Genomic DNA, 18,996 nt, shown 5'->3' with positions numbered 1-18,996 from the left:
CTGGGAACTTTAAAAAAAAAAAAAAATCAACACATGCTGACCCCACCCAGAGACCTGGTGTTATACCAGCCTGTAGGGAGGCCCAGAATCACTATCCTCTAAAATCTATTCAGTTTGGGGTGTGTGGGTGGCTCAGATGGTTAAGCATCTGCCTTCAGCTCAGGTCATGATCCTGGGGCCCTGGGATCAAGCCCCACATTGGGCTCCCTGCTCAGCAGGGAGCCTGCTTCTCCTCCTTCTGCCTCCACTTCCCCTGCTCGTGCTCGCTCTCTCTGTTCAATAAATCAATACAATCTTTTAAAAAAGAAAAATAAAATCTGTTTAGTTTGTAAACGTACAGCCACGTGAGAACCCCTGGATAGGACCGTCCCCTGCAGGGGCTGTCGAGTCCACTTGTCCACAGCGGATGGGGTTCGCCCTCCCTGAGGGAACGATGGAGACGTACCTGTAGAGAGGCTTCTCCTTTATCAAGTTTTAATACTGGAGTTCTACCAAACACAGTTTGGAGGCAAGAAAAGAATATTCCAAAAGCTTGAAACTGAGTGCTCTGGCAAATGTTTCTAAAATTTGCGGACAATAGTCCCAGTAAGAAATCCACTTTACACCTGGCCCCAGCATTCGCACAGCGATGCAAGCACACATACGCGCATGCACACAACCCAAACTCACCCTTACCTTGCTGGTGGCGGTGGCGGCCGAGCCAGGCAGCACAGGTGTGTTGGTGACCTGCACGTTCAGGTAATTATTGTCGATGAGCGGCCAGGCGCCCTGCACCTTGCAGGTCTGGAAGCGGTCTGTGAAAGTCCTGAGGTGCGGGTCCCCGAAGAGGCCGCAGTGCGTGTAGTTGGGGGCCGCCGAGTGCTTGTGGAAGCTTTTCTCGTAGTGGCAGATCTCGGGGCTGTCGGAGCGCTCCTGGCTGTCGCTGGGCGGCGGGAGGGTGCGCAGGCGCGGCTGCGACGTGGGGCCATCCTTGGAGCAGTTGTACTGGCTCATGAGGTCCTCTATGCCATGGACGGCCGAGTGGTAGGCCAGGTCGCCCCGGCAGGTGCGGGCCGTGCGCCGCGTGCACAGGGCGTAGGTGCGCAGAGCGGCGCAGAACTCGGGGGCGTCGTCCGAGGCCGGGGAGTGGCTGCCCGCTGTGGCGCTCCAGAACTCAGAGTTGCACTTGAGGATCTTGCACGGGGACGTGGCTGTGGGGAGAGGAAGGGACACACGCTGTCAAGGGCAGCCAGCAGCCCAAGGCCTCCTGCCCCCGGGGGACATCTCGGCCCACGCTGCGGAGCTCCCCGAGTGGCACATTCACACCCTGATGGCCCGTAATCCCCGCAGGTGGGAGGGCTGGGCTGCACCTGCCCTTCCCAGCCTTCTGCTCAGGGTGACCCCCCAGTCGGCGTCGGGCACGCAGAGCCACCTGCTGCAAGGGCCAGGGGAGGCCCAGCCCACAGTTCCCAGCCTGTAAAGAGGACTGGTCAGTGTTTCTGGGCAGCAGGACTCTGGGAGCTGGGGAGCCACCCTTGGGTCTTTGACATCTGCTGACACTTTGACGGCTCTCCCCAAGTGTTTTGGCAAAAGCAACAGGCAGCAGCCTGGGAGTTAAGCCTCACTACTGGGTGACCTTGTACAAGTCACCAGACTTCTCTGTGCCTCATTAGATTTACCTCAAAAAATGGGTAATAGGGACGCCTGAATGGCTCAGCGGTTTAGCACCTGCCTTCGGTCCACGGCATGATCTTGGGGTCCCCGGATTGAGTCTCACATCGGGCTCCCTGCATGGAGCCTGCTTTTCCCTCTGCCTGTATCTCTGCCTCTCTCTCTCTCTCTGTTTCTCATGAATAAATAAAAATAAAATCTTAGAAAAAAAATGGCTAATAGTAGTATGGGCCTTATGAGGTTGGTCAAAGTGTTTAAATAAAGGAGTAAGAATGGTACTGGTGTAGAGAACAAGGTCAGTGCACACAGGTTAGTGTGATTACTCTATGAGCTTTGGTCACAGAAGGCCTGGTTCTGGTCTCCTTGTCTGCAGAGCAAGGGCAGCTTCCCCTTTGGTCACCATCACTCCATCCCTCCTCTGTCCTGCTCAGGGGAGGATGCTGGGAAGCAACTGAGAGCCATAACCTTGGATCTGCCTTAATTCGTGTTTTTTTTTTTTTTTTTAAAGTCACTCACAAGCTTTGAGACATTAGTGACAATTAGCTACAAATGACCATGCCTGAAAACTGTGGCTCTGACACACCTGTATCTTGTACCTGGACACGTGGAACCTACCCCTTCCTGGCTCCCTAGATTCTTTTGCACCGTTCCTAGTGACTTCAGTGGCCAGGCATGCAGATGGGCAACAGGAAGGAAGGTTCTACACAGGTTCCAGGAGCAAAGGGGCTGGCTGGCCAACCAGCTGGGAGGCCTGGCCTCTGGGGTCATAGCCCAATGCTGGAATCATCAACAGGAGGATGGGGCTATTGCTCTAGGCACTCCTGATTGGGCCGCCAGCCTGGCTCACAAACCCTTGGAAAAGTCAGTTTGCTTCTCTGGTGCTGCCTCCTTTACCTTGAGTTTTACAAAATCAAGTTGCCAATAAAGCCAGGGACAGAAAGGGCAGGCAGAGGGAAGAAACATCGGAGCAGCTGCCCTGAGCCTGGACACCTGGATGGCCTGTCTCTTAGAGATCTGCCTCCTCGACAGACACCTGCCTGGACCTGAAGCTGACCTGCCAGGTCACACACCTGGGCACGGGGGAGAGCCAGCACTTGTCCAAAAATTCACGCTCCTCCCCTAACTTCACCTGTATTTGTCACACTGCTGGCAAACCAGGTTGTTTCAGGTGGAATCTGGGTGGACATTTTTTTCTTTTGAGACATTACGTATTTGCTTAAATGTGTATTAGGAAAAATAAGGCAAATTTGATAGAAGAGTTACAGACTTCCCATTTTAATAGCTTTATTTTAAGTTGAAGAAGCGTGTTGACATAAGCAGATCTGGTTAGTCATCGGTGATAATTGCCACAAAGAGAAACCTGGGGTGAACGTGGGAAGAGCACTAGGTGAGACGCTCCCCCTGCCCGCATGGTCTCCCTCCCACAGAAGCGTGCTTCTAGGGGCAGGTGTCCCTGGAAAAGCAACTAAAAGATGCTCTGGCCCTTCTGTGTTCATATTTCACCAACCGACAGAAGACACCCAAGGCCCAACCCTCCTGTGGGTTGCAAAATGCTAATGTGACCCGTGTGGGAGAAGGAGGAGGAGTCCCTCAGGGTGAGGTGAAGTGAGGTGAGAGGGTAGGTGTGCGTGGACGGGGTGCTGTGCAGAGGAACAAGGTACAAAGGCACTGGCTGGGAGGGGCAGGGACTACCAACTCCCCCTCTCTGGTCGGTTGCCGCCCCCCCCCCCCCACCGCCCCCAGGCCGCTGCCCCCAGGCCGCTTGGGCGGCCTCACTAATTCCAGGTGCAAGGTGTGCAGACACGGGCCTGGGTGGAGTGGCAGCTACCTGGGCTCTGCCCACCAGCCTCGGGAGCCCTGCCTGCAGCCAGGCTCGGTGTACCCAAAGGGGCGAAAGGCCACCACCTGGCCCTTTATAGCTAGACCGCTGCCACCCTCGCAGGAGCTGTGCTGGCCTGGGCTCTGCCAAAGCTGACCTGGGACAGCAGAAAGCAAAGTCCCAGCTCCTTGCTCCGTCTCGGGCTGGTGCCTCAGTTGAGCCAGCCCCAGGACCAGGCACCACTGGCCTTCCCACTCCCTGCGGGGCACAGCCAGGCTCGGCGTGGCTGCTTTTCTTCCCCAAAGTCTGGTGAAGAACCCGAAGCAGGATTTGCACCTGGCCTGTCAGACCTAAGAGTCCACGCCGTGGGCAGCTCCACGTCATTATACAATGAGCACATTCACGATTGCTTCTGCCAGCTGCTGAGGCTGCCTCTGTGGGACGGAGACCCTGCGGGGGTCTCACCTGGTGCTCTTCCCACATTCACCCTGGGTTTCTCTTTGTGGCAATTACTACCTATGATTAACCACATCTGCTTACGTCAGCACGCTTCTTCAACTTAAAGCTATTACAATGAGAAGTCTGTAACTCTGATATCAAATTTGCTTTATTTTCCTGAATACACATTTAAGTAAACATGGAACTTCTCAAAAGAAAAAAAGTCCAAGGGCACACCTCACCTCCACTGAGTGACCTGCAGCCTCTCCCTGAGGACCCTGGCTGCAAGAGTTCCCCACCAGCTGGGAGGCCTGTGGTCCCCGGGCTCTCCGGGGCCTGGCCCCCAGCAGACCAGCGCCCAGGGGCTGCTTTTCAGGGTAGGCAGGGGTCACGAAAGGGGCCTAGGGCAGGGCCAGCCTGCACACAGACAGTGGAGGGTATGCAGGGTGTTTTGCTCCTGACCCCCGTTTTTGGCTCTAGCCCCAACCATGGGTGACTCCCCAGGTGGTGAGAAGCATCTAATGTCTTCACAGCCTTAAAAGTGGCTCAGAGCAGTGTCCTGGCAGCAGAGCTCTCCAGTGTGTCTAGACTTCACAACCAAAATCCTACAGAGCTGCCCCAAAAAGGGGGTCCCTTGCGTGCTTTGAGGTCATCAAGTGGGATCTGCCAGCACAGGAGTGGCCCTTCAAAGGTCATTGTGCATACCGACCCCCTGGGCTGAGTCACCCGCCTCAGCAGGCCTGAGGCTCTGCATTTCTAGGCCCCCAAGGGAGGCCCACGCTGCTGGTTCCACAAGCCACGCCTTGGTAGAGTTGAGCCATTTTCTTTCCAATAGTCACAAAAGGGCCAAATTAGAACCTGCTGGAGCCCAGCCAGTGTGGAGTACGTGAATGGGGCATTTTCTCTGTAGTGGGAGGGTTGTAGAGGGACCAAACCCATCAGGGACACAGCTGCAACCCTGAGCAGCCCTCAGCCCTTGGAGAACTAGGCCTTTCATTTCTCAGTTCAAACTCCGAGGGGAATCCATTACTTGCGCTGCTCCCCCCCCCCCCCCCCCGCCGCCCCAGCCTCCCAAGAGTGAACATGGCAGCTCTGTCCCTCACCCCCAGGGGACAAGTGAGGTCATTCTGGGGCTGCCCTTGCACCCAGGCAGGGTCCAGAGAGGGATGCACTCCTCTAGCCCCTCACTTCCCTGAAGTCCTGCTGATCCCATTTCTTGGCCATCTGGAGAATGTTCCTGATGCTCTGACCCAGAACTAGGGATAGAACTGGACAGGTGTGAGGATGACATGGGTCAGATGGGGTGACAGGCAGTGGGCCCTGGAGAGAGAGTGTCTGATTCAAAGTCCCCTTCTTGTCCCCTACCAGTAGTTGTGTGAACTTGGCTCTGCCTCAGTTTCCTTATCTATGAACTGGGCGTAGCACCTGCCTTAGAGAGTTGCTAAGGATTGGATGAGAAGATGCACGTGGTCTGCCTGGGACACAGCGGGTGCTCAACAAATGGGGGCCCTCACAAAGATCTGAGGGCGATAAACACCCTCATCTATGACAGAAGAGGTTAGCAGTCACAGGCAGGGACAGGGGAGGGTCAGGAAGGGCACTGGACTGGGATGTGCTGTGTGTGCAGCTGCCTCAGTGCACCGACCACCCGCTCCTGCAGCGCACCTGGATCCATCCAGGACCATGACTGTCTTGGCACCACATTTCCCAAGGGCACCCGGGATAACCTCACCCACCACCTCACTCACCGTCTTTCACCGGGGAGGACACTGGTGGACTGAACACAATCCCTGTGTTGAAGCCCCAACCCTTGCGTGAAGGTCCTTGGAAGTGGGGGAGGCTCTGGGAGATAAGGTTCAGATGAGGTCATGAGGTGGATCCCCTGTGATGGGATTAGTGTCCTTCTAGGAAGAGCCACCAGAGCGCCGGCTCACACTCGGCCACGTGGGGACAAAGCAAGAAGGCGACTGTGTGCAAGCCAGGAAGAGAGCTGTCACCAGAGCCCAACCATCCTGGCACCCTCACTTTCAGCCTCGGGAACTAAAGGCCTTGCCCCATCTCTTTTCCCCCTCCCAGGCCCTCCCAAAACCCCCTGCAGAAGCCAGATCACTGCAGGTTCACTTGGCCAAGGGCCAGAAGACTGGGTGGACTGTTTCACCTGTTTCATTGTGCCCTCTCCCTAAAAGGACCTGTGGTCACGGAGGGGTGGCTCGGGCTGGGACGACTGTCAGGGCTCTTGAGTGGGGAGAGGGCATCAAGGAGGCGGTGAACCCAGCTCTGATCTCCTACTCGGTGCCCCTCCAACACGCCGGCCCGTGTGACCCAGTCTCTCCCTCCGGCCACCCCTTCCTCCCTACTTTCCCAGGCACCCTCACAAGCCTCTTCCATCCACATTTCCGGGAAGATGGTAGAATCAGAAACTTTGGGTACCGAAGCACAATTTCAACAAGGTCGCCTTTGCTCTTCCTAACGAATAAAGGAACAGAGCTTGAGTTCCATGCTATAAAGAAAAATGAGAGCACTTGCAATTTCCCCACCCAGAGAGAACACCAGGTGAATTCAGTGTCAACAAGGCAGCTGGCGCCAGGTTTTGTGTCACCGGGCAATGGCACGCTGGAGATTCTCGGGAACTGGGGGACCTCACTTTGGGAGGCAGTGCTGACAGGGAAGGTTTAACGGTATGTGCTCTGGGGGTGGATGATCGAGGTCCAATTCCAGCCCTGGTGCTCAGTAGCTGTGTGGGTACGGGGCAAATCCACTGGCCCCTCTGAGCTCAGGGTTGCTCTCTGTGCCACGGAGACACATCAGTACCTTCATCGGTACTTCAGGGACCAGCAGAGGTGATGCAAGCAAACCCTGAGAACAGAGGCACCCGGGTGGCTCAGTGGTTGAGCGTCTGCCTTTGGCTCAGGTCGTAATCCCAGGATCCTGGGATCGAGTCCCGCATCGGGCTCCCCGCCTGCTTCTCCCCCCCAGGAGAAGCCTGCTTCTCCTTCTGTCTATGTCTCTGCCCCTCTCTCTGTGTTTCTCATGAATAAGTAAGCAAAAATCTTAAAAAATAAAAAACCCTGAGAACATTGGAAGGAAGCTCAGTGGAAACCCATTTTGTGTTATCAAGGTTTGCTTAAATAGTGATTCCTGGGACAGACTAAGCTGTACCTATCAGCTAATGTGTGCAGAGCACTTACTATGTGCAACACATTGTACGGGTATCCCCATTAACCCTATGACAGCCCTGGGACTATCTGTTACCCCCATTCAACAGACAGGCAAACTGAGGCCTAGTGGGCTTACATAGGCCCCTCCCCCCATGTGCTCTGATGGAGGGGGGAGGCAAACTACAGCTCTCAGGCTCCAGGCTGCTTACCCGTCCTCGTTCACCTCCTACTTCCGTTTGGACTTCCTGTGTGGACTGCAAACTACTTGAATGCCAAATCCTCACTGCTACTCTGAATGGGTGGGCAAGAATTTTTGTCTTCATCTGATAGGGGCACACACGTCTGGCTCCCACAGCCAACAAGGCTTTGAGGCTCTTTCTATGCCTTTCAAAGTGCGTGTATCATACCTTTCTTGGGACACCAGCTGAGGATGATCCAGGCCCTGAAATTCCCAAAAGCAAGATGTGTTTTCTCTGGCCATGCCAGGTCCTGACATGGGGCCATCACCACCCCTCTCTTCTCAGGGCAGTGGCCATCCTCTAAATGGACCATGAGCCCTTCTCTACAGAAAGGCCTGCATGGAGCCACCAGGGCCATGTCCTACTGCAAAATGACCCCTCCCTGATTTGCCCCAAACCCCTGAGGGAGCCGGAGTCTTTCATATCCTCTGATAGTTTAAGGTTCCCCTCCAAGCCCTCCCACCACAGATGGATGAGCCAGACCTCAGGGTGCGTGGGGGGTGGAGGCCAGTGACCGGCTGGGACCAGACTTGAGGGCTCCCGTCCCCCCTTGTCTTCTCTCCAGGCAGTCTGGAGAGAAAGCCGGGAGAGGGGAAAACCCACCACCTCCTGGGCCTGTCTGCCTAAAGTGGTCACGCATGAGCTGTCATTTCCTGGGGGTCACAAGGAAGGGCTTCGGGCATGCCAGAGCTGGAGAGTCCCCACAGCTGGAGAGCCAAGAGGCCCATGATCCCCCCCTGCTGGAGTCATCCTGCCGCCCCATGTCTACTCCACTAAATCATGGGCTGGAGGCCACCCCAGGTCAGGAACCTGAATGTAACCTGGCCCAGCATCAAAAGGAAAGGCTCTTGGCTGTGGTGTCACCTGCCAAAGAAACCACAGAGGGGCTGATTTTTATGTACCGTATCTTAAAAAAAAAAAAAAAAAAAAAAAGAAAAGAAAAAAAAGCAAAGCACGAGACTTTAACTCCAGGCAGGAAACCTTGGACTTTTTCTGATGTGAACGTCCAAGGAAGGAAGCAAGGAGAGGGAAGGGGTAAGAGTTTGAAACAAATCTTACTACAACTTATGCAGGGGGAGCTGCCCTTGGTGCTTTCGGGGTGACAGAAGGGCACAGCTGCCCCCTCCCTGCCTCGTTCTTGAAGATGGCAAAGTGGCCCCTTCCGGCCCTTTGGCGGATATGCCCAGAGCCAGGGGATCAGGAACCTGATTGGAAGTAAGTTCTCCTGAGCTCCATTTCCATCCTAGCCACTGTGTCCTTGGGCAGGGTGGCTCTGAGCCTCTGTTAAAGAAAGCCTCAGTACCTGGGGCCCCACCTCAGACATCCAGGGAAATGCAAAGGTGCCTCACAGAATTATGTTTCTTAGAAGCACATGATTTATGTCTGGTTTTGACCCGGGCCTCCTGAGACTTAGAACTTCAGGATTAGCTAGCAGGGGACAAACAGAGGGGAATCCAGAGGCGAAGATGGTGACTAGCTGGGACTCATGACAGAAAGCCCCTGTCACCGAAATGACCCATGAAGTAGGTGATGGCTTTAAGGGTGGGACATAGGCAATGCCTAGGTGGTGGGGTGGGCCCTCGGTGCTCAGGTGGGGGTACCCCAGGAAACACTGGACCCATCTGCTCCTGACTCCTGCAACTGGGGCCGGAACTCTTGGCCTCTGTGTGCAATCTACTTAATCAAGATCACTTTATCTAACAATCACTTTGTGACCAAACTATCTTGGCTTCTCAAGACGCGCCCAAGTTTTAGAACTTGGGATCTGAGGGACGCCAAGGGTCACTGGTCACCAGTTTCCACCTCCAGCTAGCCTCCAAGGCAGAAAACCTCCCTATAACATCCCAGACTGGGGGGCATCCGGCCTCCACCACCACCAGAAGTCTGCCAAGGCAGGGCTGGCCCTTGCTGCTCCAGGTATATCCCAGGGGTATCGGTTCTTCTCTAGAGCCACACAGAAAGATCTCACAGGTGACCACCCTGCAAATACTGAAGATGACCCCTCGGCTCCCGTGGATCCCCTTCCTCAGCTTCTCCCTCTGGCTGCCGTGGGCCTCCCTGAAAGGTCTGTGACCTCCATTGACGCCCAGGCAGAGGGGTCACCTCCTGCCTGCAAATCCCCAGAGCTGGGGCCCCTCATCTTGCACACCCCACGCTCAAAGCATCTTAGCAGATTTGATGCCTTTTTAAAGCCCCCCCAACCAGTGCTCTGCTAAGTCTCTGGGGACTTTTGGGTGCCCCAGCCCCCCACATATGCAACATTGCACTTTTGGGGGGAGGTGGGCTCGCAGTGCCTCTTTTGTGGGCTGAGACGTGCCCGCCAGAGAAATCACAGCCTCACAACCTGCCTGACTTAATTCCTTTCAATAGCAACCCAGTGCCTCTTGGAAACAGCCAGCCGGGAGCAGGGAGCTCGGAGCATCAGCCGTACCCACCCGGGCAGGAGGAAAATATTTATGCACCAGCGCGGCGTTAGCTGCTTTCAGGGACCCCCTTTGAACTGTTAATCAAGCCCAATCTTTCGGAATAATAGCCTGATTATTACCGCCCTGTTTGCATAACAAAGAAGCCCAATAAAACTTATTTCACATCGCGCAGAGGGGGTGTGAAGGATCGCCCTGAGAAACGAGTCTCAGGAATGCGGCGAGCTGCTCCACAGTCAGAGCCCAGGAATAAAGACAATGCAATTTGCCACCAAGAAAAGCCCAATAGACCAATAAATTACCCGCGTGCAAAGGGATTAGATCGGGTTTCAGTGGCTGTGTGGGAGGGGTGGGGTGAGCCGGGACAGGGGAAAACCTGCCTTCTCTTAAAGGGGTAAAGGCTCGTTTTGAATCCAACCCCCGTGGCTGCGTGGGTTTGGTCCAGCTCTGGGGCTACCAGGGTAACTGCCTGAAATCATTTCCTTGCTGAAAGTTCTGGAATCATGCTGCTTCTGCCACCAGCCTCCGTGGGTTTCTCTGCTCAGGTGGAGTCACCTACCAGACTTCTGGAAGGCAGAACAAACATGTTTCATTGGAATCCCAAGTCCCAAGAGAGATAGAAGCATGGAGGCCCGCCTGGGTGGCTCAGTGGTGGAGCATCTGCCTTTGGCTCAGGTCGTGATCCCGGGGTCCTGGGATCGAGTTCTGCATCAGGCTCCCTGCGGCGAGCCTACTTCACCCCGTCTAAGTCTCGGCCTCTTTCTGTGTCTCTCGTGAATGAATAAATAAAATCTTAAAAAAAAAAGAAGCATGGAGGCAAGAGAAGGGATTTGGGACGTAGCCTTTCTGCCGGGTCTCAGGGCAAGTGCGATTTGGCAGGTGCACACCGGGAGGTTGGCTGGAGCTGACATGCTGGTTGGTAGCAAGTGTCACGGAGCGCCCAAGTGCTTTCCTATGCTGCGTGTTTGGGGGGCCTGGGGGCTTTCCTCTGGTCCCCCAGTTCTGTTAGATTCCTCCACAAGGGGCGCTGGCCCCAGGCTGTTTCTATCACGGTGCCCAAGTTACCCTCCTCGGACACCTGCCCGCCCCCCAGCTCCTCTTCCCTGTCCCCCAAGCCCCAAGGGTGGAATGGGCTTCCTGCAGTTTGTGTACCTCTGTGGTCCCTTGTGGACTTTTCGGTGCTCCCCAAAGCACCCAACAATCCCCTGTATTAAAGTCCCTTGGTGGAAATACCCCAGCCAGTTTTGCTTTCTTGCCTGGACCTTGCCGTGCCAGCCTAAGGATTTCAGACTAGACGTGGCTGATCATGGGGAGCCCCCGGAAAATTTTTCAGTAAGTGCATGGCAGGAGCAGAATCCTATTTTTAGGAGGCGGTGGCTTTCTTTTTTTTTTTTTTTTTTTTTGAGGCGGTGGCTTTCGTCCGGGTGGAAGCAGTGAGAGCACACGCAGAATGGCTTAAAAGAGCAGTCACTACCCAGCCTCTGTGGAAAGGCATCCATCCACTGAAGCCCTGAGACCTCCTGTTCCCGTCCTGCACCCACTCTGGGCAGCAGGGGCACTGGGGCTTCCCTGTCATCATAAAACTCTATTGGGGGGCTTCTGAAGGAGGTAGGGAAGGCAGCACCAAGCCGGAGGGTCAGCCTGTCCCTGCAGCAGCAGGAACAGCAGGCCACTCCCCACCCTCCCCGTCCCCTAGCACGGAATCAAGGACAGGGCAGCCAATGGATCTGGTGCCAGTATGTGGCAAACCCTGGCCTGGGCAGGGTCCCGGAGTCTCCTTGAGTTAGGAGTTGCCCGGAAACTGCCTGTTTGTGCCTGTCCTGCAGGAACTGCACTAGATCACCCTGGCGTCAACATCCAGGTTAGCAGATGCCTGTAGGAACACACAACCTTTTCCAGGTGGGAGACAGGATATTCGGTCAGGTGCAGCCGACTCTACCTTACCTAACCTGCAAGAGGCCAGAGGTGATCATCTTTCCTAAAAAGCACTCCTGCCCTGTGCAGCCCAAGATCAATCCCAGGGAACCCACCTAGCCTGCCTTTCCCTTGAAGGCACAGGGACCTTTCTCGGAGCTTCCTCCAGGAGGTAGCCTCCAGGACAAAGAGCCGGGCAAGAAAAAGTTACAGAGACACTCTCAGCTGATCAAGGAAGGGGAGGTGGGTAGGCTGGGGAGCTGGGGGGTGAACCCACTGTCCAGTGAGGAAAGAGGTGGCCTGATGCCACCCACTGAGCTGAGGCAGGAGGCGCTGCCCCCCTCGTCACACCCAGCCAGGGCTGCTCTGCCCTGGCCACACATGCCAAGTTGCTGCAAGAAACCCCGCCGAGTGCCAAGAAACAGGGCACACCTTGGCTTGCCAAACTGGACACCCCCCCTCCCTCACACTGGAGCCATGCGGAGCCAAATCAGTGGCAAACAGGACATTGACAAGGCACCTGTGTTCACCTCGGGCCCCAGGCCCCTAGCAGGCCTGGCAGTCCGGTGGGTGAAGAGGGACCCATGCGGCCGAGGGCTGAGCCTGGAGCAAGATTCCATACCAAGAGCATCTTGCCTTAGGGTACAGAACTAAGCTACCCCGGATTCCACAAGGTCCACGAGGAGGGTGGTAATGGGCAAAGGCATCACTTTTTTGATATAAACAAAGCTTTCAGGTGAGCAATTTGTTCTCCGTGCTTTGAGGCATAACCCCTTTTCCTGAGTCTAGGGCTTGGCTCTAGAAATGATAATTTTCCATCCTGGCTCTGCCTCCAGCAACCCTGGGCTCATCTGCTCAGCCGCTCCAGGTCCAAGTTCATTTGAAGTGGCTTTTTCTCCCTCACCGCCATCCGCAGGCCGGCCCCCCTCGCCGCCTGCCTCATGCAGTGGGAGGGCAAACGCACGCCAGCTGGGCACACGCCCGGCTGGCGCACACATGTGTGAGCCTGTGTTCATGGGACATTCCTTAGCATGGGGAGCTATAATGGGCTCCTTTCTGCAAGGACCTGGGTGCAGACGGATCACTTTAATAGGCGTCTCGGTATTCCGACTGCTTGGGTGAAATGGTGCATGAAATGAATAAATAAGCAAAACCCAAAAGACATAAATCTGACTTGGGAAAATTTGCACCATGACAGCCCTGCCAACTTGTTTTCCTGACCTATGGCTGGGTGGCATCTTCTTCTTTGAAATGCTCAGCCAGGGAGGGATAGGGAGCAGAGAGGGCCTTTGGGATGGGGGCAAACATGCTCTGTCTGCAGAAAATGTGGTCACTCTTCATTCTGCTATCTCCTATCTCTCCAAATTTTGTTCCTTGTTTTTTATTTTTTCCCCGCTTTAAAGCCTTATATGCCACATAGCACAAACTCTCATATGCCACAAAGCAAACTTAATGAGGATGTTTACTCAAAATCCGGTGTATGGGAAAGGGGGTGGTCCTGTGTTCTCCCCCTGGCTCTGTAACTACTTAGCTTTGTAACATCAGGGAACCTCTTTGACCCTCTGTATCCTCTTCAGGGCAGTGGGAGTGATGATGTTCGTGAAGAAGGTGTGGTGATCTCATGAGGTGTTGAATTTAAAGCATTTGGCAGAGCGCCTGGTATACTGTGTCTGCTCAATAAATGAAAAGAGCTTTCAAAATTATTGTTCCCCTTCAAATGATCAGATTTTGGAGAGAACAATATAAGGTATTATGTCTCAAAGGATGTGCATAATATTAGGTAGTGATGGCTGTCTACGGGAGGTGGGAATTTGAGTTATTTTCATTTACTTATTTATCCTTTTTGGGTTTTAGATGTAAAAAAATGAGTATTGCTTTTATAACCAAAAGCAAGTTTAGAAAAAAGATTGGGGCAACTGGGGAAACCCCCCACCCCCTTGGTCTCCTGTCTCTTGAGAAAAAACAAAACAGAAATGCAAAAAGCCCAAGGGCCCTACAATTTCCAGATTGTGCCAGGTGTGTTCAGGGTGTGTAGCAAGGAGAAAGGTATGAAGAAACAGAAAATGGGCTCTTTCCTTATAAGCAGAACTAGTGATTGAGGAGAAGACAAAAACCCAAGACCCACAAAATAATGAACCTGGGAGGAAGCAGAGGTGTCTGCAGCCAAGGGAACAGGTGTCTAGGTCATTGGAGGGATGGAACTGGACTCCCACAAATGGCTCTGAACCTAGGCTTTGATCAAGCGGGCATTCCCATTCCAAACCAGGGAGTGGCACGAGCAAGGAAGGCCTGGAGGTGGCCCACAGGGAAGGTGTGGTGGGGTGGTGGCAGAGTTGGGGGTGGGGCAGCACTGACTTGGAGCCTGGGCATGTGCCAGAAGCCTGGGGAAAGTGGGTGGGGGGCAGAAGTCAGAGGGTCCTCCCCTTTTGGATGCTCCAAAGAGGACTATGAGGAGGCACGGGTTCCTGAGCAGGACTTTTAGGACAATTCATTTGGGGGTGTGCACGGGGGTTGGGGGACTGAGAGGCGGGTCCCAGGGCTGGTCAACTGTTTGTAGCCAGGAGACAATGGGAACAGACAGGAAGGGGTGTAAGAAAGAAGCCCAGCCCCAAGCAGCTGGATTGAATGGACAGGCCCGCCTCATGCTCAGGGCTTCACGGTTCTGGGCAGTCCCTAACAGACTCAAACCAGGCCCCTAGTCCTGGGGCCAGGATGGGGAGAATCTAAGGTGAGCAACAACCTTGGTGTGCCCAGGGCTGAGAGGGTTTCCAAGGACACCAGACTTTCCAGCTTTAAAACTAGAAAAGTTGGGGGTATGCTAGGATGAATTGGTCACCCTAGAAGAAACAGTGCTTTCAGTTTTCCGCAGGTTGAATTGGGCCAAGCAGGAAAACGGCAAGGTAGCTAACCACTCAATGAAAACATAAAGTTGGGGTTCTCTGCCCAGTTCTGCGCAGGGCCTTGCATATTTCACTGAAGAGAGTTTTCGTAGGAACTGAATGACCCCCATTATATAAACTGGCCCCCACCTCATCCTCTTACCTCCAAAGGGTCCTGGGACCACCCTTCCTCTTCCCCATCTCACGGAGCATCCTCATCTGAGCCCATGGATCACCTGTCTCCACTTCTCCTTTGAGCTAGTGACAGGGGTGACTGCTAGCAATTGCTTAAACCTTACACACAGGTTTCCCTTCTTCACCCACAAGGCCAGAGATCCTCTCCTTATTCTCTGCTCACGGGCTAAGGGGCAAGCCGTCCATAGGACTTTATGCGCTGCCCTCCCTGGGAGCTAAGGCCCTGCCCTGCAGACCCCTTGGTGTGTCACGTGCAGACCCACATGCTAGCTGGCTCTGCTGTCACCTGGCTCTTGCGATCAGACATCACTTCATTCTCTCCCTTTAGGACACCGAGTGCCATGGGGAGGACAAAAATGTGAGCAAACCAACTGGCTTGCACATTTCTAAATACCAGCTTTTTCTCATCTCTGCAATGACCCAGATGCGCTTGGACACCACAGAGAGCCTTGGTCTCCCCGAGCCTTAGCATCTCTCCTGAGGGCTAACATTTCTGTAACAGGCGCAGTTTCAAAGTTAAAGCAAAAGAAAGGAGTGGGGGGGAAAGACAGGCAGTAATGGTCCTCCCACCTAAGCATGCATCAGAACCCCCTAGAGGGCCTCGTGGAGTAGGGACTGCAGGTCCCACCCCAGAGCATGGGCTTCAGTAGGTCTGGCCTCAGCCCAGGACGTATGTTTAGCCAGCTCCCAGGGGAGGCTGACGCTGCGGGTCCAGGGGCCACACTTTAAGAACCACTGCTAGAACACAGCATCCATATGATGTTAACGGGAGGCATGCCAGCGTATCTACAACCCTTTGGTGGGTTTCTCTTAGCAATCTGTTATTATTCAGTCACAATGCTTTCAAAGTTGAAGAAGTACCTATTAATTGTATTTTGAACAAGATGTTATTTGTGGAAGACTCCTCTAAGAAGTCTTTTTAGGCCTCCTCCCCAACCCCCCAAAACCAGCTAGACGTGGCCACTGGTCCATCCACATCCACTGTGGGCACAGCATCGTCCAAGCACACACCCTTGCGGTCTGGGGAACACTGCAGAGCCGTTTCCCATTCAGAGGCTGGGGATCTGCTGGCCGAGCTGGGAGGAAGGCCCCGAATGCCCATCACGGAGTCAGGAACACAGTAGGTGTGCCAGGGTGCCATATGCACTGAGTGAGTACATGTAAACACTCTCCAAAAACACAAACCCTCTCAGTCTACAGAGGTTAAGGCATCTTTCTTCACATCACCCGTTCCAACTTAATTTGCACTCCTATGGGTTTACTCCTGGCAGCCACTCAAGTTAACTAGCCCTGAACAAACCTATTCTTTCACTGGGCTGCTCTAGCCAGATTCCACTTGTCTTCAGCGGGAGAGGCTGAGGCCTTGCAGGGCTCCTGGGGGTCTCTACGGCTTGCACTTGGCCAATGCTCTGCGTTTTCTCCAACACCCACCTGGCGCTCCCCACTCTCCATCAGCCCCTGCCGCTTCTCTGCCACTGGGGTCTAAGAAGAGGACAGTCCATCTCTATGTGGCAAGAAGACAACCCACTTCATCTCTTCCTTAAGAAACTGTCTTTTGACCCTGATCTCTTGAGCATGCAGGGTTTTGGAGCTCCTCCCTTTTGGAGGTATTTGGTTTGGGGAGACTGGAAGCTCAGTTTTCAGTAAGGTGGGCAATTTTGACTAAATGCAGCTGTCAAGGCCTCATACTAGAAGAAACCCGAGCCAGTTGGCATGACAGTCCGGCGGCTATCCATTCCCTCTGCCAGGTTTTAGTTACCAGCCTTGAAGCCAAAAAACGAAATGGGCTTCTAGGAAACAAAAGTGATGGAATTCGCCCTGTGAATTATATAACCCACCAGCTTTCCTGGGACAGCGGGGGGAATACTTTAAAGTAAAGTTCTTCAGATGGAGACATGAAATGAGCAACAAAGAAAACACCACCACCCCAGGGGCTGGCAGCCGCCCCTCTGCCAGCCCTCCTTTTCCTCTCCCCAATTCAAGAAGTTAACAAGTGCTGCCCCTTTAAGAGCGGGAAGGTGTTGTTTTAAGGGCCTCTAAGCCCCCCTTCTCAATTTCAGCTCAGAGCTGAGATCACATCCCCCAAGGCAGCCAAGGGACAAAAGCTATTTATCAACCCATCTGATAAAACTTCCAATGGGCCGGATCTTTATCTAGACCGAACCGAGACGCACACGCAGAGCAAAGTCCTGCTTCTCCAAAAGGTGGATTTCCTTTTAAGGAAGGCTGTCTTTTACATTTTCATTTTATTTTGTTGAGTTTTGGGAAGAGAATCAAATCAGCCTTTCGGGCGGACCGTTCGTTCTGTAGATGAGGAAACCGCCTTTTAAAAGGTGTGTGTGTGTGTGTGTGTGTGTGTGTGTGTGGTGGGAGGCGTAGGCCACCCTGCGGCGGGGCTCACTGTTTAGAGGTGTTCATATTACAGGCCGGGGGCGCGGGGGGCGCGGGGGGCGCGGGGCGCACGGGGCTCCGAGGGCTCGGTGGGTCGCTGACACCCCCGGCTTGCCCTCGGCCGGGGCCTCCCCGATGGACTCCAGGGCCGGGAGCAGGTCGCGGCTCTCCGGGACGCCCCGAGGGCGCGCAGCTGCCGAGGGAGCGGGGCTGGGGCGAGAAGGGAAACTGATCCCCGGCCGCCCGCCGCTGCCAGCTCCCGGCCAGGCCCAACCCCGGGCTGCCCGGTTCCGCCAGTTCCCGAAACCCAGTTGGCTGCGAAGCAAAACAAACCAACCCCCTCCCGGTGTGACCGGGCTCCCTTCTGGCCGAGAGCCGGCGCGCGCGGGGCCGCGGATTCGCGTCCCGCCGCCGCGCAGCCCGGGGAGCTCGCGCCTCTGCAGAGGCACCTCCGCGCCCCGCAGCACACGGGCCGGCCCGGGTCCCGCCTCGCCACGGGGACCGTTCGGCCCGTGACACTGGCTTTATTGGTACTCGTAGCAAGAGAAAAATGGGTATAAAGGGTTTAACTGGCCTTTCCAGGCTGTGAGTAGCATATGGCCAAAATAAAATAAAGTTTTATGAAACATTATAAAGAAAACAGACCGGGGATTTAAGTTTCGTGCCTCCCCCCTCCCCCCGAAAGGGAGGGGGGGAAAGTAAAGAAACTGGAGCGTTTGGGAAGGAACAAATGCTTCTCTGTGGAGCTGGTTTCCCTTCCCCCAACAAAAACAAGAGGTCCGGGCTCGGAGGAATTTGAAAGCAGCGATCTGCCAAAAACATTGTGAAAAACTATGGGGGATTCATTGGAAACAGATGGCTTTTTCAGCTTTAATTCTGAAATTCTCTCCCTTTCTGACACAATAAAAACAAACAGGGGGCGACGCGGAATGTTATCAAACAGGCACCCGAGCTCGCGTGAGCCGCGTGCGTGGGCTTCCCCGCGGGGGCGGGGGCGGGACGCGGCGGGGGCGGGGGCGGGGGCGGGGGCGGCTCCACCCCCGGGCACCCCAGGTCCGCACGGCCCTGGGCGAGTAGCCCGGGAAGTGCCCCCCGCCGCGAGTCCCCCCTCCCTCGGGGCCCCTAAGGGGCGCGTCCCCAGTCCCCCCTCCCTCGGGGCCTCTAAGGGGCGCGTCCCCAGGACCCCCGGGCGCCCGGCCCCTGCGACGCCCCCCGCCCCGGCTCCTTCCCCTCGCCCCCCGCCCCCCCCCCCCGGGTCCCCGCGGGCATCCGTCGCGCCGTCCGCGGGGCGCGGGAGAAACAAAGACCGGTGGGCGTGGGCGGCGGGGGCCGGGGGCCCGGGGCCCGGGCGGATCCAGGTGGACGCGCGCGGGGCCGGGGGCTGCGGCCGGGCCGCGGGCAGCGCCTTACCTGCCGGGAGGCTGCAGAGAAGGAAGGCGAGGGTCGGCCAGAATCCCAGGGCTGAACGTCCTGCCCCTCTCCCCATACCCATCCATCCAGCTCGGCCTGTGACCACTAGCCTCTCCCTGGAAGAAGAGTTTAGAAGAAAAGAAGAGGAAAATAAATCACGCTGCGGAGGAAGGGCAGCCTCGCTCCGCCGGCGGGAGCAGCGAGCCGGGAGGCTCGGTCCCCCTCGGCCGCGGGCGCCCGGCGCGCCCCCCCTCCCCGCGCCCCTCCCCGCGCGCCCCTCCCTCCCGGGGCCCCTCCAATGTCTGCGCGGCCCGCCCCCTCGCACTCGGGTTTCAGCGCGGCCCGCGGGGGGTGGGGGGGCCCAGCTGGGCGGGGACCGAGGCGGCGGGGTTCCGACGCGGGCCTCGGGGGACTCGGGAGCCCGGGCCCGGGGAGGGGCGCAGGGCGCGCCCCGGCTCCCCGGTCCCCGCGGCGGCCCAG

General features: G+C 55.7%; 1 protein-coding gene across 2 annotated transcripts in view; it reads right to left on the bottom strand.

Moving 5' to 3' along the window:
- RGMA (repulsive guidance molecule BMP co-receptor a) overlaps window positions 1–18,996 on the bottom strand; it is a 45,703-nt gene that overhangs the window by 9,431 nt on the left and 17,276 nt on the right. Inside the window, exons 2-3 of one of the 2 annotated variants that reach the window (XM_072798552.1) lie at window positions 18,517–18,632; window positions 676–1,190 (exon numbers count right to left, since the gene is read on the bottom strand). In XM_072798552.1, coding sequence (XP_072654653.1) covers window positions 676–1,190; window positions 18,517–18,632 — 631 coding nt within the window. The remainder of the gene's footprint in view (window positions 1–675; window positions 1,191–18,516; window positions 18,633–18,996) is intronic. The other variant, XM_072798542.1, reaches the window with a different exon arrangement.

Source organism: Canis lupus, chromosome 2, assembly GCF_048164855.1.
Source record: "Canis lupus baileyi chromosome 2, mCanLup2.hap1, whole genome shotgun sequence".
NCBI classification, from domain to species: domain Eukaryota; kingdom Metazoa; phylum Chordata; class Mammalia; order Carnivora; family Canidae; genus Canis; species Canis lupus.
This window is presented reverse-complemented; position numbering and strand designations above follow the sequence as displayed.